At 36.4% G+C, this 27661-nt stretch overlaps 1 protein-coding gene across 1 annotated transcript in view; it reads right to left on the bottom strand.

The window, feature by feature from the left end:
- Positions 1-27661, bottom strand: part of MRC1 (mannose receptor C-type 1) — a 71448-nt gene that overhangs the window by 28651 nt on the left and 15136 nt on the right. The window contains exons 6-15 of the mRNA XM_070726467.1: positions 25340-25486; positions 16562-16744; positions 14133-14290; positions 12957-13067; positions 11723-11838; positions 10504-10652; positions 8509-8708; positions 5114-5235; positions 3893-3980; positions 1649-1790 (exon numbers count right to left, since the gene is read on the bottom strand). Coding sequence (XP_070582568.1) covers positions 1649-1790; positions 3893-3980; positions 5114-5235; positions 8509-8708; positions 10504-10652; positions 11723-11838; positions 12957-13067; positions 14133-14290; positions 16562-16744; positions 25340-25486 — 1416 coding nt within the window. The remainder of the gene's footprint in view (positions 1-1648; positions 1791-3892; positions 3981-5113; positions 5236-8508; positions 8709-10503; positions 10653-11722; positions 11839-12956; positions 13068-14132; positions 14291-16561; positions 16745-25339; positions 25487-27661) is intronic.

Below are 27661 nucleotides of genomic sequence, written 5' to 3'. Positions count from 1 at the left end.
TCGAAAATATCAACACAATTTCCAAAATTCTTCACCATTTTTCTTTTCACTTTAAGGAAAACAAATTCCAAATGTCTTTCTTGGAACTATAACAAGTATTGTGACAGTTATATTAAATCTAACATAATTTCAATGAGCATTTTGCATATGACTGTCAAATTTCATAAGATGCTGACAAAGAAAAATATGAAAATGTGGATTGGCTCAATTTAATTACATTGTTGGATTTGTTTGCAAACATTTGCAAATATTACTTGCTCCAAAACCTCAGTATTCACACAGGGAATTTCTTAATATAATCCATTCTATTGATAAACCCCAGGTATTACTTTCAACCAGGGGTGGGTTCTAACTTAGTTTTCTGCCAGTTTACTTCATCTCATGCTGCGTGGCCACACATTCACCTTGCCTGCGTGTGCATTTGCAGTGCCAATTTTTTTTTAAAGCCAAAAAAGCCAAGAATAAGATGGTGATACATGCGCAGTGCCGGAAACTCAGCTGTGCAGCAAAAGAAAAAAAAACCAGGGGAAAAAAATCCCCCTCTCAATTTTTTAAAAAAGAAATTCCAAAGAAAAAGATGGCAGCTTCCACAGATCGGCACTGACAGAACCAGTTCTGTGATGTCATTGTGATGTCACCAGAGGCTTGCTACTGGTTCAGGCAAACCAGTTCAAATCAGGAGGAATCCACCTCTGCCTTAAAGTCAATAACTGAATGAACATACATCTTTAAAATATCATCCTTATAAAATTTACTTTGCTATATTTGTTAAACATGGCCTAAAAACATATAGATTTTACTGCCATATAAACATTTTATTTCTTAATATCAATGAGAGGATTATGTCAGCTCCAAATCTGCCATAATTTTTAAATTCCTTGAAGGGAAGTGCAAGAGTCTATAGGCATTTTTGAATATAGTAAATCCACTACTATCTGATATCCTCCCAACTTGCCCTGTTAAGTTTATACTCACCAAGGTAATTAATTTTATCAATAGACATTTTAAGCAAGGATGCTTTATTAATAATAATAGTAATGAAATAATGAAATAATGAAATAATGAAATAATGAAATAATGAAATAATGAAATAATGAAATAATGAAATAATGAAATAATGAAATAATGAAATAATGAAATAATGAAATAATGAAATAATGAAATAATGAAATAATGAAATAATGAAATAATGAAATAATGAAATAATGAAATAATGAAATACGAAATCCAGCATAGTGATCTCATTTGCTGTGTTGTATTGACATAATAATAATAATAATAATAATAATAATAATAATAATAATAATAATAATATTTCTACGCCACCCTTCTCAGACGACTCAGGGCGGCGTACAATACAACACAGCAAATGAGATCACTATGCTGGATTTCGTATTTCATCTCCAGTCGGGTGCTTCCCAAGCACCTAGGACTGCAATAATGATAATAATAATATTTCTATGCCACCCTTCTCAGATGACTCAGGGCGGTGTACAACATAACAAATACAGTTTGTTATGTTTGTTATTCCTCAAATCCAGCCAATTTACAGATTAATTTTAAAAAAGTAAAGACGTTGTTATTAGTTACTAATAACCCGATATCAATCTGAAGATGTTATGATTTCACATGACAAAGAAAGTTGTACCTTTCGTAATCTGGCAGATCCAGTAAAATGTCTCCTCACAATGTACATCATTCCAACGCATATTTTCTGGATTTATCTCTCCACAATGTTCTATTCCATTATAATTATTGGGTTCTCCATATTCCCAATTGACATAACCTACCTAATATAGAAATAGGGAATATTAATTTGTTGAAAAAATACATTTTGTGATGCAAAATTCAAACTAACTGTATGTAAAAAATTCCCTACTACAGTCAGAAAACTGGACAACCTCAGCAACTTTGCTTACACTGATTAGCAGTGTGACATTGCCATCATTTGACATTATCACAATGTTTTTCCCCTTTCTGGATTCGGGGTGGGTGGGCTACGAGTTTAACACCCCTGCCATAGTTTTAGACTGAAGTTTTAAAATCTATATTAGATTTATTTCAGGTTTAATAATGATTTATTTTACAGGCTAAGCCAGTGTTCTGCTATTGAGACTATCAACTGCAATAATCAAGGAAATCTAATTTTTCAGGGACAGTTTTGGAGAATTCATTTTGCTTGAATTTTAAGATGTTAATGATATCATTTCTCCATCCAGACTGTAGTCTGGGCAAGCTTGTTAGCTTGTTTTCTTTCTGGCCTGCCTGCCTATTTGTTTGTTTGTTTGTTGTTAGGCTTTATTTTTATCCCATCTTTATTACCAAATTGGCAAACTTATATAAACTTATATTCCTCCTTCTACTTTCTCTCAGCAATAATGCTGTATGGTGAATTGGGCTGAGAGAAAATAACCAGCCCAAAGTCACCCAGCTGGCTTTTTTACTTAAGGCGGAACTAGAACTTACAATCTCCTGGTTTCTAAGTGAAACTGCCATTTCAGTTAGGTTTCATTTTCACCATTTATCATTATTCGTTTGCTTGTTTGTAATTCAGCTTTATTATTTTAGAAATAATACATCTAACAGATCTTCCTCCTCCTATTTTCCCAGCAATGATCCAATGACCTATGGGTTGGGCTCAGAGAGTGACTGGCCCAAAGTCACTCAGCTGGATTATTATGGTCATCTTTCTTTGGCCACTGAAGGGCAGTCACATTTCCAGAAGGTGGCATAACAGAAATGTTTGGCTTTGGTTTTTATATTGTGTAGGGTGGGTTGCAGTAAAAGGTATCCCTTTATATGCCAAGAAACATCTGATATAAATACATAAGCAAACTAACCTTGTGGAGGTTTAATAGTTATTTAATTAATTGAAAAATAACTGAATGTGCTCCTTTGCCAACAAAATTTGGCAATGAGATTTCTGGAGGAAGATAGCAATATTCTGGAGATCATCAAACTATTCAATTCTGATCCAAGGCACGGAATTTGGTGATGAATCTTTGACTTCAATTAGCAACTGTTAAATCCTTGCAGGAATGAAGGACTGCAATCTTGTAGTAAGTAACGGTTCTTTATTAAACAGAAGTAACGGTTTACAGAACTAAAACAAGACAAACATGGCCGTGCCTGGCAGCTATATATATACCAGGCTGCCAGGCTGAGCCAACCAATCACCTTGCAGTATTTTCCCGCCCAAGGAATATGGGGCGGTTACAAGGCCTAACTGTCCTCTGGACACAACAGCAACCAAGGCTTTTTCAAGTTGTCCCCCCCCTTTTTTTTTTGCTCTCCCCCACTGATGGTAGATGATCTCACTCAGCGGCTTTATGTACATGCCAAATAGGAGTGAAAAAGTAATGAGCCATGCGGAAGCAATCATGGACTGGATCTTTCACTTCCTATCAACCCTAATTGGGACTGATCTTGGAGAAAGAAGTCAAACCAGCACAAAACTGCATGCCCAGCCTCAAGCCCTGCAGCTGGCCAAAAAGGTAACATGGTCAATGGCATCAAAGGCCTCTGAAAGGCTGAGAAGAATGAAGTGTTCGTGGGCGTAATTATTGAGGAGACGCTGAGGTAGTTCCAACTTGCTTTATTACTGATAACAGCATAACAAGAACCAATGTGTCTGATAGCAACTGAGCTGGCAGCTCCCTTTTTTATTGCAGCCTCTCACTAACCAATCACGGCTCATATAATTCCCACTCCTGTAACTGCCCCCTAGCAATTTTTCAGTACAGATTAATATTGTCAGGTGGGATATTTCAGTGCAACTTTCCAGATTCTTTATTTTTTCAACTCGATTCCCCAGTCTACTTTTGACAAATTATATTAAAAAAACAAAACAAAACGAAGAATACGGCCTGAGAAAAAAGTTGAAATCACTCACTGGTGAATCGTCACTCCATTTAAACCCATCCTCTGGGTTTAAATAATTTAAACCAATCCAGTAATGGAAATTGATGATTCCAGAGTTCCTACAACATAACAGAAACAGAAATAAAAGCAATGGTTTTAAAAAGTGAGATAGATCCGCACTATGGTTGATTTCCCTTAAAATCTGAAAATGTCTGAACATTTCTGAAAGAATGAACCAATAAATGCTTTTTTGAAAGATAAACTCACTACATAATGGAAATGTAAACTAATTTTCAAATGTTATTTTTCACATTTTAAAATAAAACCTTTAAAATAAGTTTAATATGTATATTACCAGGATATAAAGAAGAAATGGAATTTTGATCATGCCCCCAGCCCCATCTACCGGCAAAAAAGGATAACGGGATTGTCAGAGTAAAGAATGGTGAGAAAGTAAAAGGACAAACAGGGGGAAAAAATAGATGGATGGCAAACAAAAAGGAAAGCTAGGAATCCTTTCTACTTTGGGTTTACTCCATTTCCCCAACTGTCAAGTAATACAGTGCCAGATTTGAAAATTCCTTGGGAACCTGATCTTTAGTAGGGAAAAAAATAGTCATTTAAAGAGAATGTTATACCAGGGGTGTCAAGCTTGATTTCATTGCAAGTGAGATCACTGTTGTAGTGAACTTGGGGGGCGCAGGGGGGGGGCATGGCCAGCTTGATGTCACTCATGTCAGGGACATCTGTGAAGACTAAAGCATTCTGCCAGAAAAAAAACAGGCTCCAAAACTCCATGCAAATTCCATCTTTGCTGGCAGAGGCACTATGAATCAGTCCTTTGTTGTATCCAGATGGCCTCATGGACCAGATCTAAGCATCCATCAGACTGGATCTGAGCCCCGGACCTTGAGTTTGATACTCCTGTGCTACACACTATAAAGTCAGAGTCTGGACCTAAATTTAATTCAATATTTCTCATTTTGGAACTTTAAGATGTTTGGACTTCAACTCCCACATAATTTAATGCTGCCATGGTTTAAAAAAATCCTAATTTGATTGTTCTGTCACTTTATTTTAATTCTTAGAATCCCCAGCATAGTACTAAGCAGTGATATGTGAGTTAAGGTATATGAATTCCAGCTTATAAATACTTTATTATCAACACAATGTATGGGTTATGGGTTCAAAGGAATTTTGATTATGTTCCTAGAATGAATGTTTAGATTGAAGGATACATCCATGGACTCACCGCAAGTAATTCTGCAGCATATTGGATTCTTTCGAATGAAAAATGGTACCCAGATCTCCTCCAATTGCTAAACAGAAACTCCGAGCATCTGCCCATGACCTCTTGCCTTGGTTTATGAAAGCCTAAGGACAATACATTATTTACAATTAAGCAGAAAAAATGTGCACATGATAAATAGAGAAATATGTCATTAGCCACAAAATCATCAAAATCACAACAATAAAAGAAATATGGAAATATGGCAAAAAGAATCCTAACCTCATATATAAACTGAATAAACAAATTCTCACAGCCCACCCCCCACTCGGTAAAAGACCTTGGAATACTAATATCAAATGACCTATGTGCTAAAGCCCACTGCAACAATATCGCCAAAAAGGCTTCTAGAGTTGTTAACCTGATCCTACGTAGCTTCTGCTCTGGCAATCCCACACTACTCACAAGAGCCTACAAAACTTTTGCCAGACTCATCCTAGAGTACAGCTCATCTGTCTGGAACCCATACCACATCTCGGACATCAACACCCTTGAAAACATCCAAAAATATTTCACCAGAAGAGCTCTTCACTCCGCCACTCGAAAGAGAATACCCTACGAAAATAGACTAACAATCCTGGGTCTAGAAAGCTTAGAACTACGACGCCTAAAACACGATTTAAGTATTGCCCACAAGATCATATGCTGCAACACAAGAGCACGCAACAGATTCAAACTTAATATTAACTGCTACAAACTTATTTATTTATTTTTATTTATTTATTTAGTCCAATACATAATATATATTGAAGAGAATAGATATGTAGTAATATAACAAAAGAAATGAATAGAAGAAAAGATATAAAAGTATAAAAGTATATAAAACTTGACTGTAAAAAATATGACTTTAACAATCGAGTTGTCGAAGTGTGGAACTCATTACCAGACTGAAAACTGTCAACCCCTAACCCCCAACATTTCTCCCTTAGACTATCCACAATTGACCTCTCCAGGTTCCTAAGAGGTCAGTAAGGGGCGTACATAAGTGCACTAGCGTGCCTTTCGTCCCCTGTCCAATTGTCTTTCCTTTATCTCATATATCATATATATATATATATTTATTATTTAGATTTGTATGCCGCCCCTCTCCGCAGACTCGGGGCGGCTCACAACAAGGCATAAACAAATCGTAACAAATCCAAATAAATTTAAATATTTAAAAAAGTTTAAAAAGAACCCCAATATACTAACAATTTTCTTCCTTTCATATATCTTCTCCTCTATTTTGTATTTTTCTTTATATATATTACTTCATGTCTATTCTCTTCTATATGTATTGTGTATTGGACTAAATAAATAAACAAACAAACAAACAAACAAATAAATAAATAAATAAGTCCACATTACAACTCATAGTTTTATCTCCATTTTTTTCTGCTTCAGAAAGAATGGAAAACATCCCCACCATTAGCTAGACTTCTAAATTGCTTACAGTTAATAATGGAAGAGTCCACTGAGTTCTAATCTAATCCTGCTCCTGTCAACAGTAGTGTCCTTCAAGGCAGTGTTTTAGGACCAATATTCTTCATACTTTACATAAACCATCTTTGTGATCACATCACTAGCAATTGTGTTCTCTTTGCTGATGATGTTAAACTATTTAATACCACTGACAACACTGCTACCCTTCAAAAAGATCTTGACTATATAGCTGAATGGACAAAAACCTGGCAACTTCAAATCTCTACCACTAAATGTTTTGTCTTTCACATTGGTAAAAAGAATTTTAATACTAAATATAAAGTTGAAGGAATCAAACATATTGATGACCCTCACTCTGTCAATTACCTTGGAATACTCATAATACTCATATAGAGTCCACTGTAACAACACTGGCAAAAAGGCTTTAAGAGTTGTTAACCTAATCCTTCACAGTTTCTTCTCGAGTAATATTGATCTGCTAAATAGCGCTTTATCAGACCAATCCTAAAATACAGCTCACCTGTTTGGAACCCACATAGCATATCTGACATCAACACAATTGAGAAAGTCCAGAAATATTTTACAAGAAGAGTCCTTCACTCCTCTTCCCACAACAAAATACTTTACTCCACCAGACTTGAAATTCTTTGATCTCCGTTCTGATTAAATGTCAACCGCTCTAAACTAGACTGCAAAAAATACGACTTCAGCAATAGAGTAGTCAATGCCTGGAATGCTCTACCTGACTCTGTGGTTTCTAGATTGACCTCTCCCCCTTTCTAAGAGGTCTGTAAGGGGCTTACATAAGCACACCATTGTGCCTACCGTCCCTGTCCTACTGTTCTATTGTCTTCTATCATTACTTTTCATCATTATTTTTCTAATGTTTTATTTATACAAATTACCATACTATAATTGTTTGACAAATATAAATGAATGAATGAATGAATGAATGAATGAATGAATGAATGAATAAATAAATAAATAAATAAATAAATAAATAAATAAATAAATAAATAAATAAATAAAATAAGTTTCCCATGGATGGAAATGAAAGACTATATAGAAACATAGAAGTCTGACGGCAGAAAAAGACCTCATGGTCCATCTAGTCTGCCCTTATACTACTTTCTGTATTTTATCTTAGGATGGATATATGTTTATCCCAGGCAAGTTTAAATTCAGTTATTGTGGATTTATCTACCACGTCTTCTGGAAGTTTGTTCCAAGGATTTACTACTCTTTCAGTAAAATAATATTTTCTCATGTTGCTTAATAAAAATAAAATAAAAATATTTATTTTATAAAATTTAGATTCCTCTCATCTTGCTCACAGATGGCAATAGCAATACAATATAATAAAAAATCTCAGTTTTTAGTAACATAATGTATTCAGATTGAGCATAAACATCTGATGACTTTGTGGACATGTAGCCTTTTTGTCAAAAATACAAAAGAGGTTCACTATGCATTCAAAACCCTGTCCTTTTAATGGTTTCAACACATATGAACAAAGTGGGTCTTTCATTATTGTGGCCAATTTGACTCTCTCTCTCTTTCTTTCTCTCTCTCTCTCTCTCTCCCTCCCTCCCTCTCTCTCTCCCTCCCTCTCCCTCCCTCCCTCTCTCTCTCTCTCTCTCTCTCACACACACACACAACATTGCTGATTTCAGCATTTGCAAATGATGCAAATGTATTTCCAAACTTATGTTGCTGAAATTCTGTGTTTTGATTTTGATAGGAGGTAGGAGACCAGAAGGAAGTAAGACAAGTTATCATTGTTGTTATTGTGACAGGAATTTTTAAAAAATCCTTCTACAAGGCAAAGCAAATTACTGTCACACTGTTGCTAAAAAGATTACATGCAACATCCACGAAGTACCAGGAATTGTGTTTAGCTTTCCTTATATTATATATTCTACATAGAAGGGGCATACTTTGAAGCACATATTCCTTTCTTCACTTGTTGCCCAGCCTTCAGGACACAGAGGGGCAGGTGTTGTAGTTGGTATCGGTGGAGGGGTCACACCATCAGCAAAGCGCTTACAAAGGAACCGTGTCCTGGTCTCACATTTCAGAAGATCCCATAATCCAGCGGTAATTCCAGTTGTCATTGCAACACAACCTGGTTTCCGACCTTCAAGATAGAATCAAGTCATAAACATGCCTGTATCATTTAAAGTGAGACATCTGATTCAAGATATTTATTTGCCTCTTGATTTATTTTACTATAACTTCCCAAACATATCCACAAGGGATGCTATGTTTTTTTATTTTGAGATTACATTGTTCATAAAGACTAATAAAGAAGGAAAATTATTTCTAAAGAAAACAACTTCATGCCAAATTGGCATTGTGCCAGGCATAGATTTCTTATCCTTATCTTCAACAGAACAGATAGAAATCTGAGTGAAAATCTTTCAAAATGTTGCTCATTAATTCATTTTTTGATTTTGTCAGACCAAGAGAATTCTATGAAAGCAAGTAATTAACAATAAGTTGGCCAATTAAAGAAAATGACCTAGGATCTACAGTGGTACCTCTACCTAAGAACTTAATTCATTCCATGACCAGGTTCTTAAGTAGAAACGTTCTTAAATAGAAGCATTTTTTCTCATAGGAATCAATGTAAAAGCAAATAATGTGTGCAAACCTATTAGGAATGAAATAAAAGCTCAGAATTTGGTTGGGGGGAGGAGGAAGAAGAAGAGGAGGAGGACAGTTGCTGCCGAAGGAAGAAGGTGAGGTGAGTGCTCCCTTTTGCCTTTCCATGCCCAGACGCTCTGGGAGGCAATCTCCTGCCAAGTGTATGGGAGGCAGCGCGAGGGAAAGGAAAATGTTTCGTTTGCTCTGGACTGCCAAAGCCTCCTTAAGCACCTCCAAAAGGCTCCTCTGGCAGCCCAGAAAAGCATGAGATTAATATGTCGGAAGAAGACCCCTTCGGTAACAGGTAACAGTGAGAACAGGTTTATTGAAATCGGTCGGCAGAACTCGGCCGCAACTAACTTGACAGCTATTTATACATGAACCAATCATGTAACTGTATTATACCCGCCCAAACAGGGCTTCCCACAACAGCCAATGGCTGCAGGGAAGGTTTTGCCCAATCGGATCTGCCGCGGATATATAACATGCCGGGATTAAAGGGGGAATGGCAAGAAACTGGCCGGGCTTCCATGCTGCTCTCAAATTTCCTGGGAAATTTTTCCAGGCTCAGATTCTTAAGTAGAAAATGGTTCTTAAGTAGAGTCAAAAAAATCTTAAGCACCCGGTTCCATGCCCAGGCGCTCTGGGAGGCAACCTCATGCTGGGTGTATGGGAGGCAGTGTGAGGGAGTCACCACAGCAAAGTGGTTTATTCCCTCTCCAAGTGGCCAGAGAAAGGAAAATGTTTTGTTTGCTCTGGACTGCCAAAGCCTCCTTAAGCACCTCCAAAAGGCTCCTCTGGCAGCCCAGAAAAGCCTGAGATGGCCGGGATTAAAGGGGGAATGGCAAGAAACTGGCCGGGCTTCCATGCTGCTCTCAAATTTCCTGGGAAACTTTTCCAGGCTCGGATTCTTAAGTAGAAAATGGTTCTTAAGTAGAGTCAAAAAAATCTTAAGCACCCAGTTGTTATCTAGAAAATTTCTTAAGTAGAGGCCAGTGATGGGCTCCTACTGAAATATGTTGAAACAAAATACATAAGCCATGCCCACAGTGTGGTAGTAAAAATGTTAACAGCCCATCACTGGTAGAGGCGTTCTTAAGTAGAGGTACCATTGTATTTGCATTCTATCAATTCCAAGGAAGCAAATTTTCAGAATAAGTGTTTGTGTGACTGAGAAAAATAAATGAATGTATCCTTAGATTTAAGTGAGATGAAGATATTAAGTGAGAACTTTATTAAATGCAATAGTTAGAGTAAATCAATCTCTAAGTGTTAATTATATGTACCTGGCATTTCTGAATTCCAGTGAGTAAACTGGACTGGTTGTCCATTGGTCCACATGAACGTTCCTTTTTCTTGTATGTCAGAAAGTCCAATCCAGATGTAAGGTTCAGGTCTGAAGCCAACCAAGCTGGTCAGAAAAGCTTGTTCATATCTGTAGAAAAGAAATAATTGCCAATATTTTTGCCAACGTTATCAATTTTGCCAATATTTGTCACAATGTGCTTTTTCTGCTGTGCCCAACATTATTTATAAATTCTTTGAAGAAATTACATATTTATGAAAATCAACCCATACTGTTCTTTGGAAGAACAGATATTGAAGCTGAAACTCAAATATTATGAGATTCCCACAAAATAGCAGGAGAGGACTCATTGAAAACACACTGATCTTGGCAAAGATTGAAGGCAAAAGAAGGGGATAGCAGAGATGGTTAGATAGTGTCATCAACACAATGAGCATGAATGTGGGAAGACTCTGGGAGACAGATAGCAGAGGGCAGATGGGCCTGGTATTCTGTGGTCCATTGAGATTGCAAGGAATTGGGCATGACTTAGTGATTAGTAAATATGCAACCAAATTTCAGTACTGTTTTTAGATATGAAAATAGAGCATGTTCAATGATAGACCTATTCTCTGGTTGTCAGCAGAGAATTGCCTGAATACAATGATAAGTAGAACAAGTTTCTCTCGGATACTGTAATAGTTGTGTTTGAAATGGAGATAGGGCTCATAAAGATCATGGAAGAAAACAATTTCCTACAATAATCCAGACCAGTATAGCCAAGAGACTATTAGAATGGCTCCAACATTTGGAGAATATTTTATCAATTTGAACTTAATGCTCCATCCTAAATGGAATAGATCACACCCATAAAACAGGAATTGTCTATTTTTTTCCTTGTTCCCTTTGAAACCTCTTTGCTCCTGTTTGCTCCAGTTAGTTAGAACAGTTTTAGATATTATCTCTCTTTAAATTTAGTTAAATATTGCATCAAAGTTAGTCTCAACAGAGTTAAATATTTTTCAGTTTGAACATCTATTACTTTACTCATTATTTCCAACTATCTAAACTTATATTTGGTCATGAAGACTGGACATATCGAAAGTTGAAGCAGACTACAACTGCATGGTAACAGCAAAAATGTATTTTTATAGAAGACACTGGAAAAATATATAATTAGCACTCTTTAAATAAAACCATTTTAAATCAATATTTATTACCTATTTTCAACATAAGCTAAAGTAGCCCCATTATCTGTACACTTTTGACCCGCTTGAGCAAATGATGCAAATGTATTTCCAATCATGTAGCAGTATAAATAGTATCTTTTCCAGCCCTGGAAAGAAAAGAAAATGAAACCCAACCATATATAAGTAGCCTTTTTTTTTTTTTTTTTTTGCTATAGCTAGGCTGTCCTGTACAGCATTGTGTAAGGATTCACTTTAACCATTACTTAAACTTGAAGGATAGCAGGGAAAGATTTCAAGGGCACATATTTGAATAAGATGGTTTTATTACAGATATTACAAAAAACTTAAATGCCTCAGAAAAGCAGCAACTCTACATTAATCTAATCCCTACCCCCTCTCTTTGTCTCATCTCCAAAATTCAATTTTGACATCCTTTTTTCCTGTCTGCGTACTCTAACAGAATAAATCATATCTCACGAGGAAGGGTGATTAATATCCCAGCATTGTTATTGTAACCGACTCATCTGATCTCATGCCCTTTTCTCTGACCTTCCTAGTCTAGTTCCATCCATGGTATGTGTGCAATCTATGTTCTCTCCTTTTTTAAAAAAGTATGGATGATTACAGAGAAAATATGTTGAGAACTTATGCTTTTGAAGCAAAAGCAATAATTAATTTTGAGGGATAAAATTCAGACAGATACAAAAATAATTCTGATAAATACTTCCTTAAGTGAAATATGATATGAGCTTAATCAATGAAAAGTGACTTTCTACTTTGGGATATTTGTTGGGATATCCCACCTGTTGTAATGAATATGCTATTAATATGGATATTAAACTCATACAACATATTAGCATGTAGGAGATAATATTTGTTCTGCTTCTGCTATTTAAAAAAGTATTTAAGTACAAATCTCTTGTGAAAATATTTTTGAGGACATTCACATATTGAAATAGTTTTAATATTATAAACAATATTGGTTGTTCCCCCATTTTAAATTAATTGCTTTTACAATTATGCATCTTTGCAGTTTTATTTTAAGGTTATAGGACACATTTAATATTTTTTTACATCCAAAACATAGAAGAAAGAATTTTAAAATTTCTTTAAGTGATCTGTAAATATCAGCACTGAACACATAAAGATGACTCAGTTGAATTTTTTTGTTTTGTTCCATTTTTATACTTACTGAATAAATTACACAGAACCAGGAAGAGTAACTAACTACTTAGCACTTTCATATCGTCAATTTTCTACTTACTTTCGAGCATCCTTCATCAATTATTTCCTTTTCTGGTGTTTGTTTTAAAGGTTTCCTTTTGCAAATGTATCCATATTCCATGTCACAAGGTTCATCTGCCCAATATCCATCCTGTGTTGGGCAGAAGAAGAAAACGTCAGAATTCCTCAATCATTTGTCAATGAGATATGTGTATTATCTTTCAGGATGGTGGCTTTATGTCTCCATCTTCTTTAGGTCTCACGCAGTTGAGTTGTTTTGCTGGCACCGCCTAATCTTTCATAGCCATAAAATCCCAAAACTATATTATATAATTTATTATTCTTGATTTTATAAAAAGAATATTTTTATCACTAAGGGAATTTAAATTATAGTAACAAATTAAAAACATAAAATAAAACACAGATTTTAAAATGACACTTGTGAAGTGATATGAGAACTGGTGCAGATTATAGATTCTGTGCTGGTCTACCAAAGTTTGTTGTTTCTTCTGCAGGCTACTGCCTTATTCTTGTGATGACAAGACAGTTTTCCCCACCTTATTTTAGAAATGTTAGAGAGCAAATTTGGGACCCTTTAAATGCAAAACATGAGCTCAGTTCATTTAAAAAGAGGTGGGAAATTATCTAAAATGTTTACTATTTCATTGTTTATTTATTTGTTATTTAAAGTTAATGTAAAAACTAGTATGTAGTAGTGCAGATCCTAAAACTCTTTGTTTTTAATGCTGTTGCTCTATTTCTATTATCGTTATTCAGCCATTTCTTCAATATCCCCACTACCTGGTCAACTTGAGGTATTAACATTGAGGATTCGCCATGTCAACAGATTCAATAATAGTAATAGCACAGATTTATATACCACTTTACAGTACTTTATAGCTCTCTCTCTAAGCTGTTAACAGAATCAGCATATTTTTTTGCCAACTATCTGGATCCTCATTTTACCCACCTCAGAAGGATGGAAGACTGAGTCAACCATGAGCCTGGTGAGATTTCATCTGCCTACTTGCAGGCAGCCAGCAATCAGCAGAAGTAACCTGCAGTATTGGACTCTAACCATTGTTCCATTGTGGCTCATAATAAACTTAAAATATTCTCTCGATTCAATCAGTAGGCTATATATAGTAGTCAAGTATTAAGTGGATTCTTACAATATTTCATTAGAATATAGTGAAGATGTCAAAACTTTATTTACCTTTCCTTTAATTACCACACAATCTTCTTGCCTGTTATTAGCATGAGTTGGCTGCCCACGGAGCCATTTGGTATATGTAACAGGACTCCCATCTGACCATTCAAAGAACATTTGAATCTTGAGATCATTCAGGCCAATCCATAATTCATCACTTTGTTCTAATTCATTGCAGGCAAACAAAAAGTATATTAATATTTTCAATTTATATTGTGCAATAATTTTTTTCTAAATAATCAATCTTCTTAAGTTTTTATTGTTTATAGTTTACTTTCCATTTTAGTGAAGGTTTTAGTGTGCTTGTTTAATGTGATTTTAGAATATTTCAAACTATTTTGAAAGAATGGATTGAAAGGATATTATGCACATTTTTAAGGTTAAAAAAGTTCCCAGAATTCCCAGTCAGTAAGATTAAGTCACCCAAAAATTCTCCACTAACTCTTTCCTACTATGTTTGGGTTATATGAAAGCAGATCAAGCATTGTCAATCCCACTAGGTAGACCAGACCAGGAAATCAACTCCACATGAAGATAAAAATTACACTTATTGAAATAGTCTATAATAGAACTTTAGAAGTCTTTGTTGTACCCCCTCTTCCTTCTTTTAGCTCAGTAAATCAGGGGTGTTTCTGGCTGGGCTGAGCCATTTATGAATGTTAACTTTTTGTTCTGGATTTTTTTAAAAATACTTCCGATCCTTTTGCCTGCATGATTCCATCAAGATCATCTTCTTTATTCTCAGTAACCATTGCCCATCATAAACAATGAAACAGATAGAAAATTGTAAGGCTGTATTTAGACATCTCTGCCCCTTCCATCCTGCCAATCAGTTCTCATTCCTATGGATCCAGGAATCTTTGCCTTACAAGTGAGATATATATATAAGGAATGGTTTCAACCTTTCCTCCACTGAACAGTGCTAAAATATGAAGGGGCTGCTTTTCAGTAATAATTTTCTAATTGGATGCCTTGTGCAGGCATTTTTTATACCGATCAATCACTAAACAAGAGGAGATAACTTTAAAATGTCCTACATAGAAGAGTCTGACTCTATGCCAAAATATAACAGGTGTTTCCTTTCCATGGGGCTAAAATACTATGAATAAAATGAACACATGATTTCCTCTGACTTGTACAAAATCCAAAGAGCAGAGCACACTATATTATTTGGCTTCCTGTTCTTACTGTCATTTGTCTCATGACAGAGGTTCGGCTTTTTGAATTCCTGAAATTTTCACAAGGTTTTCCTATTTGCGTTCCCACCCATCCCTACACATCCTATAACCAACATTGGAGACATTATGATGCAAGAAGAAGAATCCTTCTCTCAAGTGCGGAACATTGTGGTCTATTCAAAATTCTCAACATTTCATTTTAACTGAAACAGTTTCTAGATTTGAAATGCATAACAAACATTGCATAAAAATATTTTTTGCAATCCACCACAGTTATGCTGCTCATATGTGGAGAAGTTGCACAGGTTTAATCTGTCTGATGGATATGTCCAGTATCTAATCATTCCAAAGAACATAAGCCTTCCAAATTAAAAGTTCTGCATCATATAAATCGTAATCCTGTAGTAAGAAGATTTTAATCTTGTAGCTTACATAAATTATGGAGCTTCAATATTTGTCTGCTGCTACTGTATTACTTATTCTACTTCTACTAACTATTGAAAAACCGTCAGTGGTTGAATATTAAACCCCATTTAACATATTTTTTTAAGCAAGCAGCTTTGAACAAAACCAAATAATGCAGTTGTCATGAAATATTTAGACACATTTAGCAGCGGTTCCTCAAAAATCTAAGCTAAAAGTTTTTCAGTCATTTAATATCAGATCCTTCGAGCTCAGGAATTTGAACTTGTGACCTTCTATATCCACAGGATGAATTATACTAATTCCTCCCTTCCAATTCCTAAAAGATCAATAGACATTGCTTGCCACACCTTCAAGCAAAGCTTTCTAATCATGATGGATGGATTGGATAATGTGAGTATGTTTAGTTAAGCTAATAGACTGGTCTAAATATGCAACAAATTGATGTGAAAATGCAAGAAAAAGCAAAGGTTTATTCAACTGCCAGTTGAAAATTCAAACTTTGAATGCTACTTCCTGCTCCTGGAGTCCTCAGAGTAGTATCTCGTGGGAGTATTTTTTTATTCTCCAAGTTCTTCTTAGTTGGATAAGAACAAGGTGCTTTAAATTTTTCTTTCAAAATAAAAGAAAACAATAGTGAAATTCTCAAGGGTGGGAATAATGCTCTTCAACTTATTTGTTCCTGTTCTCTCTTAATCTCTTAAAGTCTTAATCATTTAGTGAGATATATGAAACTGGTATTGTCAAAATAAATCACTGCTCTTCCTTTCAACTAAACCAATCATGTTTTGGGGAAATGGCTGAACATTCACAGAAACCCAAACTGATACTCACTATACCCAAGCAAAGAAATAATAAAACTGTACTCTTCCACGTTATGGATGCTCGCCAGGTCACCACCTTCCTTTCTACACAAACTAGAAGCGTCTTGCCAGGAAGTAGTTTGTCTGCGAATCCTATAACATTGACCCACATAAAATATCCATCCTTCAGGGCAATCAGCCAGTATATTAGAATCTGAAAAACATCATAACATCAACAATAATAAAAGCTCTGCTTAGTTCAGATGTTTGTTAATTGATTGATTGCATTTATATGGCTGCCCATCTCAATCCTGTGTGCTGGTTGAGGAGGGGTCTAAAATGCTCTCTGGGCTTGATGGTTTTCTTGCAAACATTAACCAACTAGATAACATCATTAGCATACATAAAATGGGAACTAGACTAAATATATATTAGCATTTGTATATAACTTCTCAGCCATGAATTATATATACAATATATAATTATTGTCTCAATTACAAACCCATCATTTAATCAATAACTACTTGCTACTGTAAGGTTGCTTATGTTAGGACAGGACAGGGGAGAGGTGGACATGGATAGATTCAGAAGTTATTTTCCTGTTATTTTTTGAAACAATCTGAAAGCAAAGAAGTTAGATTGAATGTATTACTCATTCACCATCACCTTTCTTGGAAAGTCATATCATTCTTGGCAAAGAGGACTGGAGCTGTCACATCCAACTGGAGTAGAACATATTAGTTCCAGCAGCAATATTATACCACTATTTAACTCCAGTGAACAGATTATTGAAATAACTGGGGAATCAGATAACTGGGAATATCTCAAAGCAAATTTCAAGAGTGCTGAATATGGAATTAGGAAAACCTAACTTTAAAAAGAAAATCATGTTAGTACTATCCGAAAATCAGCTAAAGAAAAATGGCTTGGTACCTTGAAGCAGGTGGTGCAGTATTTGGAGTTTGATAATGATTTAAGAATTTAGAGATGCCCGAGAGAGTACGAGAATGTTTAATAAGACCTGGAATATCAATATGCCAGTAAAGAGATACAGAAAATATAATGTTTTGCTGTCATCTTTTGTTGGAATTGGATTCTATTGTCTTCATTGATTACACAGCAACCATAAAACTGGAGCGTCTTTGCAAGCATTCACACTGTATACTGCATGAGTCAAAAGGAAGGCTGTGAAAATATCTACAGACCCTTCACATACTGGACATAAATTGTTTCAAATTCTACCCCGAAAATGATGCGATAGGGCACTGCACAACAAAACATCTATACACAAGGACAGCTTGTTCCCCCATGCCATCACTCAGCTAAACAACTAATTTCCACAACACTGTCAAAGTATTTATTAAGACAGTATTGCTATTATATCGTCTCAGCCTTCCTATTACTATCTCCTCCCACTATGACTGTAACCATGTTGCTTGTATCTTTACTATTTATATTGTTTTATTTGTTCCCTAGTGTGATTTGATTGCTTCTTGGTAATATATGACTATCATTAGGTGTTGTATCTTATGATTTTTGATGAATATAATTTTTCCTTTCATGTACACTGAGAGCATATGCACCAAAGACAAATTCCTTGTGTGTCCAATCACACTTGGCCAATAAAGAATTCGATTTTATTCTATTCTAACATGCTTCCCTAAATCAGGAAGAGACAGTTGCATTCATTTCACACTTCTTTCTTCTGATTTTCTTCCAATTAAACTGGTAATTATAAGGAACCCTAATAAAGGCCTAGTTTGTGAATCAACTTTAGCCATAGTAGGATTTATTTCAGTTTCACATAGTGTAGTCTGTGAATTTAAATATTGCAATTTTCTCATGACATTAATGTTCAGCCAACCATAGCTAATTGTTTAAATAGACTTCATAAAAGAGTTCTTGCATACTTGGTTTTTACTTTTCTTCTTCTCTTTTTTCCTGTGATGCAGTTGAGCTTAAAAGGGAGAAATTGTCAACATTCATGCTGATGTGCAAACTGTTGTAGCAACCTTACTTCATTTAAAATCAGATTTTTTAAAAATGCTATAAATATTTATTAAAATATTAAAATGTAAGCTAGCATCCTTTGACTTATGTCTAATCATATATTATTAATAAGTACATGATTCTAAAAATAAATTGCTCAGTATATCAAACATATATATGTTTTTTCATATATGTACACACAGACACACACACCTACACAGAGGGCATATCCATACTGGATTTTTAAACTACTTGGGTCTCATGTTCATGATTACCTGATTATAAACTTGATTTAAAAATCCAGTCTGGAGTAGAAGACTTTGTTTACATTATATTCATTCCAGAGATGCTATTCTACCACATCAACTCATTGGATATCTTATTATAGGATAATAGGATAGCAAATCCAATAGATTTTCTTCCTATGGAGGTCTACATATAGCTCTTTACTTATTTCATATATTTACAAAATTGAATTAAGAGTAGATAGACAAATGGGGAAAAAAATCAAAATGCATACACATATAGGCCAACAACAAACATTAAAATATAGTTAGTCCTCGCTAGCTAATAATAATTGGGACTGACTACTCCATCACTAAGTAATGCAATCATTAAATGAAACATCATGTGCTCAACTTATGGTATCAATTCCAGTTGTTAAGTGACTCATTGCATATTATTATGTGTATCATCACATGACTTACTTTGACTTCCTGCCAGCTTCTCCATTTACTTTGCTTATTGACAATTTTTTTTAGAATATAATAGAATAGAATTTTATTGGCCAGGTGTGATTGGACACACAAGGAATTTGTCATGGTGCATATGCTCTCAGCGTACATAAAATAAAAAGATACATTTGTCAAGAATCATGTGGTACAACACTTAATGATTGTCATAGGGGTCAAATAAGCAATGAAGAAGCAATATTAATAAAAATCTTCGGATATACGCAACAAGTTACAGTCAGACGGTCAACATGGGAGGAAGTGGGTGAAAGGAATGATGAGAAAAACTAGTAGAATAGAAGTGCAGATTTAGTAGAAAGTCTGACAGTCTTGAGGGAATTATTTGTTTAGTAGAGTGATGGCGTTCGGGAAAAAACTGTTCTTGTGTCTAGTTGTCGTGGTGTGCAGTGCTCTGTAGCGACGCTTTGAGGGTAGGAGTTGAAACAATTTGTGTCCAGGATGTGAGGGGTCAGTAAATATTTTCCCCGCCCTCTTTTTGACTCGTGCAGTATACAAGTCCTCAATGGAAGGCAGGTTGGCAGCAATTGTTTTTTCTGCAGTTCTGATTATTATCATTTGCAGAAAATAAGTCTTCAAATTAGTATCACATGGCTGCAGGATAGCAACAGCAATAGCTATTAGGCTTAGACATCACATTGCTTTACAGTCATCTCTAAGCAGTTTACAGAATCAGCATATTGTCCCCAACAGTCAGGGTCCTCATTTTACTGACCTCGGAAGGATGAAAAGTGAGTTAACCTTGGGCTGGTGAGAATCAAACTTCTGAACTACTGACAGCTGGCAGTCACTAGAAGTACCTGCAGTACTGCACTCTAACCTCTGCACACCACAGCTCTTTACAAAAGAATGCTGTGATCATCATAAATATGCAATCATAACACTGAAAACTTTATAGAAGGGAATTATAATTAGTTCATCTTAGGGGCTGTTTGTGCCTTTGCAAAGTATTTTGTGGACAACTGTGTAACAAAGCTGTCAGTCAAGCAAAGAAGACAAACATGTGAGGTGACAATATGGAAGAAAGTTTCTTTAAAATGGAAGCAGAAATATAGACACAATTTTTGCATTTGTAATGAGAGCAAGTCAATACAAATCAATGGATTTTGTTTTTACTTTCCAAAAATGGTTTGGCGCCTGTTCAGGTGATGTAGATAAGCTCAGAGAGAAAGCAAGCTATAAATATGTTCAGGAAACACCTGGATCCATTTTCAGGAAACGCTAAGCAGAAATTAGAGAAAAGTAAACCAATGAATTGGTATGACACATTGAGATAATTAACAAATATGTTTTTATGGTCAAATTGTACTTTTCCTGATTACTTACTTACTTACTTTATCTATCTATCTATCTATCTATCTATCTATCTATCTATCTATCTATCTATTATATTTGTCAAACAAGTATAGAATTATTGTTTTTATTAACATAACAAAGTATAAAGAAGTGATAAAAAGGATAATAGGACAGAAGGACACGGACAGTAGGCATAAGAGTGCACTTATGCAAGCCCCTTATAGACCTCCTAGGAAAGGGGAGAGGTCAACAGTAGATAATTTAAGGTTGAAGATTTTAGGGTTACGGGAGGAAACAACAGAGTCAGATATTGAATTCCAGGTATTGATCACTCTGTTGCTGAAGTCATATTTTCTGCAGTCATGTTTGGTGCAATTTACATTTAGTTTGTATCTATTACGTGCCCTTGTGTTATTGTTGTTGAAGGTCAAGTACTAACAGGAAGGACGTTATGGTGTATGATCTTATGAACAACAGTTAAATCAGTTCGGAGGCGATGTAGTTTTAGATTGTCTAACCGTAGTATTTGAAGTCTGGAGGAGTAAGGTAGTTTGTTTTGAGAGGAAGAATGAAGGAATATTCTTTTCTGGACTCTCTCAATTGTGTCAATGTCAGTTATGCAATTTAGGTTCCATACAGGCGAGCTGTAGTCGAGTATTGTTCTGATGACTGTTTTGTAAGCTCTGGTTAGTAGTTCAGTGTTTCTGGAGAAGAAGCTACGTAAGATTAAGTTTGTAACTCTTAGTGCTTTTTTAGCAATATTGTTACAGTGAGCTCTGGCACGTAGGTCATTGGATATGAGTATTCCAAAGTCTTTGATAGGGTGAGAGTTGGATGAGTTCATTACTTCCAAGTATGTATTTAGAATTCTGATTCTTTTTACCAATGTGTAAGGCAGAGCATTCATTGGTTGAGATTTGAAGTTGTCAGTTATTAGACTATTCAGCTAAATGATCAAGGTCCTTTACCTTGCCTCGGGATGGAATAAGTAAGACCTAGGAGACTTAGTGTCCAGCTGTCAAGGAGAACAGATGTGGAAAATGATCCTCTGTTAAGGTTTTCCCCTGTCCTGTACCATGGGGTCTTGGTCCCTTGGATGGGGACTGAATGAGAGAAGTATTTTGTGGATTAATTGGAGACAGTGATTGTGATTTATAAATTTATAAATCCAGGAAAGCCTCAAGAAAGGGCGAATGGGAAAAGGAGGGTGGCAGTGGTAGCCACTGGAAAATAACAGCAACAACAGACAGCTGGACGAAAGTGATGATTAAGCGACATTTGAAAGAAATAAAGAATTCATTTGAACATTTCTATCATTACAATAGCGATAGAAAGTAATCCAGAGATTTTTAGAGATAAAATTCAAAACTACACAATAGAACGAAGATAAGAATGACAGTTGGAAGTTAGTATGGCAGTTAAAGACAAAGAATTACATGAACAGCAGGGAGAGAAGAGTCTATATTGTTAAAAGAGGAAAAGGAATAACTGGTCATAGAATTTAGCAAATAAAAGTAAGACCTAGGAGTTTCTGGCCTCCAGGAGCTTCTTTAGGTAATCTCAGGTTGAACCACATAATTAGACAGACAACAGACCTCATTTTTGCATCAGAATAGTTGCCTTGACACTTGATTGAGAGGCCATTTCTATCACTTTTTTGCCAGGATTGTATCTATACTGGTCCAGAGATGTTTGTCAGCTGCTATCAACCTCTATAAGACAAGTTCTATTCACCTCAACTACCATTATTATCTGATGGATTGGTGTGGTTTTCAACTATTCCAAAACCCAAAGAAGTTTTCCAACAATCTGGAAGACAAATCTATCAAGAACCTAGTTATCCATGACAATTTGCGACCTCATCATAAGCAACTGTGTTCTATTTGCAGACGATGTAAAACTCTTCAACACCATTGATAACACAACTACCCTACAAAAAGACCTAGACTCAGTTTCTGACTGGTCCAACACATGGCAACTCCAAATCTAAAAAACCAGCAAATGCTCTGTCCTACATATCGGCAAAAAGAATCAGAACTTCAAATACAAACTTAATAAACAAATTATCACAGATAATCCCCACTCGGTCAAGGTCCTCAGGATACTAATAACTAAAGATCTAAGTGCCAAAGCCCACTGCAACAACATCACTAAGAAGGCCTCAAGAGTTGTTAATCTAATCCTACGTAGCTTCTGCTCTGGCAATCTCACACTACTTACCAGAGTTTACAAAACTTTTGCCAGACCCATCCTCAAATACAGCTCATCTGTTTGGAACCCATATCGCATCTCAGACATTAACACCTTTGAAAATGTTCAAAGATACCTCACAAGAAGAGCCCTTCATTCCTCCACTCAAAACAGAATACCCTACGAAACTAGACTTACAATCCTGGGTCTTGAAAGCTTAGAACCACGACGCCTTAAACATGATCTAAGTATTGCCCACAAGATCATATGTTGCAATGTCCTGCCTGTCAAAGACTACTTCAGCTTCAACCCCAACAACACAAGAGCACACAACAGATTCAAGCTTAACATTAACCGCTCCAAACTTGACTGTAAAAAATATGACTTTAGTAATCGGGTTGTTGAAGCGTGGAACTCTTTACTCTTGAAGACAGCTGTTTTCTGAATTGGTGCAATATTCTTTTTTGAAAATGTTCTAGGGACAGACTGATGTATGCAGAAACCTGAGCTTTCAGAGTCAAAAATAGGAAACAGAAAGTTAACAGAGTTAAGAAAGGGATACAGATAGTTAAAATTGAGGAGCAGAAAGATAGAGAAGAAGAAAAAAGATCTTCTGTGGGATTATGATGAGCGGGCACTAAGGAACTGTCTGGATGTTTTCTACAGATAGCAAAAAGTTTGACTTCCTGTTGTCTGTGCAATTGCAAAACACTTCCCTTGGCACCCTCAATTATTATGGTGAAGAAACAAAGAAAGCTTGAAAGAATAATGACATTTTCACTTCATTTTCAGTCTAATCCTAAAATTAGACATTTGTAGGCTCAGATTTTTTTTTAATCTAAAGAGATGTCTTTAACTTCATGCATGCCTTGGTAGACTTCACAGTTTTAAGGGAAAATAATAAAGCAAAAAGAACCAGTGTGATATGATGATTAAGGAGAAAGGCTAGCATCAGAAGCATTGAAATGAGCTGAGGTGGGTAGAGTGCAGTACTGCAGGCCCTAAAGCTGACTGCTAGATCTGCAAGTCAGCGGTTCAAATCTCATCACCGGCTCAAGGTTGACTCAGCCTTCCATTCTTCCGAGGTGGGTAAAATGAGGACCCGGATTGTGGGGGCAATATGCTGGCTCGGCTAAAATGTGCTATTGCTAACATATTGTAAGCCGCCCTGAGTCTAAGGAGAAGGGCGGCATTAAAAAAAATCGAGTAAATAAATAAATTATTCCTTTCAGCCATGGAAGTTTTTTCAGTGACTAAAGGGCCACCCAGTGTCTCTTAGTGCAGGTTCATACACAAGATTGGGAGGTGGGGAATAAGATAAAATATTTATTTCTACACCATCCTGAACTTCTAAAGATATGCTGGGACATAAATGTGATGAGAAAATAATGGGGGGGGGGGGGATTGATAGCATATGCCTAAATTAAGCCTACCAAAGTTTTATATAGGAATTCATTGAAACATTCCTATTGTTGATTAATACTGATGCTGCTTCCTTGTTTGGGTAATCAAATGTCTGCAAAAAAAAAGAGAAAAGAATCAAACTTGGACAGAACCAAGTTCTCTCCCAGCCTTCATCAATTTAAAGAGTTCCCTTGGCATGAACTTTATAACAGGATTCACAAATCCATTTTAAGAAAACTTAGAACACTATCTTTTCTAAGAACACTATGAACTGTGTTGAAGCAGTGGTTAGAATACAGCAAGCTACTTCTGTTGACTGCTAGATTCAGTTCAACTGCATCTGCTGACTGCTAGATGCAGTTCAATTCTCAATGGCCAAGGTTGACTCAGCCTTCCATCCTTCCTAGGTGTTGTGGTTCAGTCTGGGACCCCTCCGGGAATGGCTGACCTTCTGTCGGTTTCCAGCTCAGAGGGAGAGGCTGAGGAACAGGAGGTGCAGACTGACGAGGAAGAGGAATCCCAGGCTGAAGAAGAAGGACAGCCAGAGTCCCACCAGGGGGAGCTCTCCCCAGCAAGCAGCCTGGATTCCTTAGGGGAAAATGCTCAAGACATCATAGATATGCGACAAAGGAGAGCTAATCAGAGACGGACTCAATTGGCTAAGTATTTCCAGCATTAGAGGTCACAGCTGGGTTTGGGTGTGGTGCTCTTGGGAAAGGATAAAAGGCGGACCCACCCTTCCTGGCTTGTGGAGTTTTATCTTGGAGATTCGTGAGACCTGACTGTGAACTTTGGTGGCTTACAATCCTGGTTTGTGCCTTGGACTATTGAAACCTTGGGGGGGGGGTGCCAGCAAGAAGCTTGGGGTATTGACTGGACATCAGGACCCTGCTGTAACGTATTATAGCCTGTCTGTTGTGAAGACAGGTTTTCCTTTGTGCTTATTTTTTCCAGCTATAAAATACTTTTGGCTTTTACCAGAGTGTCTGGCTGTTTTTTCAGTTGGTGTTGAGGTCTGGGAAAACCCAGACAGAACACTAGGTAGGTAAAATGAGGACCCAGATTATTGTGGGTGATATGATGACTCTGTAAACTGCTGTTACAGAGTGTAAATGTATGTAAGTATAAATGGCATTGCTATTTTCCAATTTTGTCAATTTATCTTCACATTGCTAACATACCTGAAGGAATGATGAAGTTGTTCAAAGTGGCATTTCCTTTTTTACAAATGTAACCAAGTTTTTTATCACATTCCAGGTTTTCCCACTTGGCTGCTTTACTAGGATTTAAGGCTCCACATATCTTCCCAGGTTCTGGGGAAGGGCTTCCTTCAGGAAACAAATAGAAGGCAAAAAGGATATAATTAACTTCTCACATAATTTTGGTAAAACTTTGTTGAACCTAATGGAGATGTGCATATGGAGAAGACTGTGCAACATGTTCAAAAGATCTTCAGAATATGTAAGAATACAAAGACTAGGTTCATACCTGCATAATATATAATATTAATATATTATTATCATATAATATGATAATATAGGGTCACTCCTAGTATCTTTCAGTCCTTTCTTGCTCTCCCTATTATTATTAGGACTTGGGGCGGTTCACAACATATCAGAACAACATAACAATACATCTAAAAATCCAATTAATATAGTTAATATAGTGAAAAGTGTTCGGAAACTTCAGATCATGCAGAACGCAGCTGCGAGAGCAGTCATGGGCTTTCCAAGGTATGCCCATATTACACCAACACTCTGCATTGGTTGCCAATCAATTTCCGGTCACAATTCAAAGTGTTGGTAATGACATATAAAGCCCTTCATGGCATCGGACCACAATATCTCCGGGACCTCCTTCTGCCACACAAATCCCAACGACCGATTCAGTCCCACAGAGTTGGCCTTCTCTGGGTCCCCTCGAGTAAACAATGTCGGTTGGTGGGTCCCAGGGGAAGAGCCTTCTCTGTGGCGGCCCCGACTCTCTGGAACGAGCTCCCCCCAGAGATTAGAATTGCCCCCACCCTCCTTGCCTTTCGTAAACTCCTTAAAACCCACCTCTGCCATCAGGCATGGGGGAATTGAGACATCTTCCCCAGGCCTATACAATTCATGTATGGCATGTTTGTGTGTATGTCTGCTTTAGCAATGGTTTTTTTAAAAAATGTTTTTAAATTATTACATTTGTCTTGAATTGTTTTATTGTTGTTATGAGCCGCCCCGAGTCTACGGAGAGGGGCAGCATACAAATAAAATAAAATAAAATCAAATCAAATCAAATCAAATCAAATAAATAAATAAATAAATAAATAAATAAATAAATAAATAAATAAATAAATAGACAGACAGACAGACAGACAGACAGACAGATAGATAGATAGATAAATAAATAAATAAATAAAAGTAAGTTGCTAATACAGCTAAAAGTAAGTTTCGTAAGTTGCTAAAGACCCACCTATGTCGCCAGGCATGGGCGAACTAAGATACCCCCAGGTATATATAGTTAATGCATGAAATGATTGTGTTGTATGGTTTTAATGTGGGGTTTCAGATGTTTTTAATATTAGATTTGTTATATTGTATTATTTGTTGTGAGCCGCTCCAAGTCCACGGAGAGGGGCGGCATACAAATCTAATAAATTATTATTATTAAATGATTAATTATAAAAAGACTTAAAAACTCTAATATAATTTTTTTAAAAACATTCATCACCATTCATTCAATCAAACATATTAAACCAGTTAGGTCCCACAGAGTGGTTCTTCTCCGGGTCCCGTCAACTAAACAATGTCGCTTGGCGGGACCCAGGGGAAGAGCCTTCTCTGTGGCGGCCCCGGCCCTCTGGAACCAACTCCCCCCAGAGGTTAGAATTGCCCCACCCTCCTTGCCTTTCGTAAGCTACTTAAAACCCACCTCTGCCGTCAGGCATGGGAGAATTGAGATCCTCTTTCCCCCTAGGCCTTTACAATTCTATGCATGGTATGTATGTATGTATGTTTGGTTTTTATATTAATGGGTTTTTAATCGTTTTTAGTATCAGATTACTATTGTACACTATTTTATTGTTGCTGTTAGCTGCCCCGAGTCTCCGGAGAGGGATGGCATACAAATCCAATAAATAAATAAAATAAATAAATAAACATTCATTCTATCCCAATCCTGCACTTTTCCTCCCTAGATTGTGTACGTTGGAAACACAAAGTACAGGCAATGGCATTCCACACTGTCCAAAGAATAACCTATGTTGTTTTTTCTGTTCATGTTTAAACTGAAGACAGGAATTAAATCAGGGGTCCCAAATCCCTGGTCCATGTAGTGTCATTGGTCCATGGCATGCCAGAAACCAGGCTACGCAAACAAGCTGAGCCTCATCAAAGGGATCCAGGCAACACAGTAAACCTGCCCCCTCTAGTTCGCAGAAAAACCTCTCTCCGTGGTACTGGTTCCTGCTGCCCAAAATCTTGGGGGACACTGAATTAAAGCATTCAGAAAGAGTAGGTAGA

This window comes from Erythrolamprus reginae, chromosome Z, assembly GCF_031021105.1.
Source record: "Erythrolamprus reginae isolate rEryReg1 chromosome Z, rEryReg1.hap1, whole genome shotgun sequence".
Classification (NCBI taxonomy): domain Eukaryota; kingdom Metazoa; phylum Chordata; class Lepidosauria; order Squamata; family Dipsadidae; genus Erythrolamprus; species Erythrolamprus reginae.
Note: the sequence above shows the minus strand (reverse complement) of the source record. Positions and strands in the feature narration are given on the sequence as shown.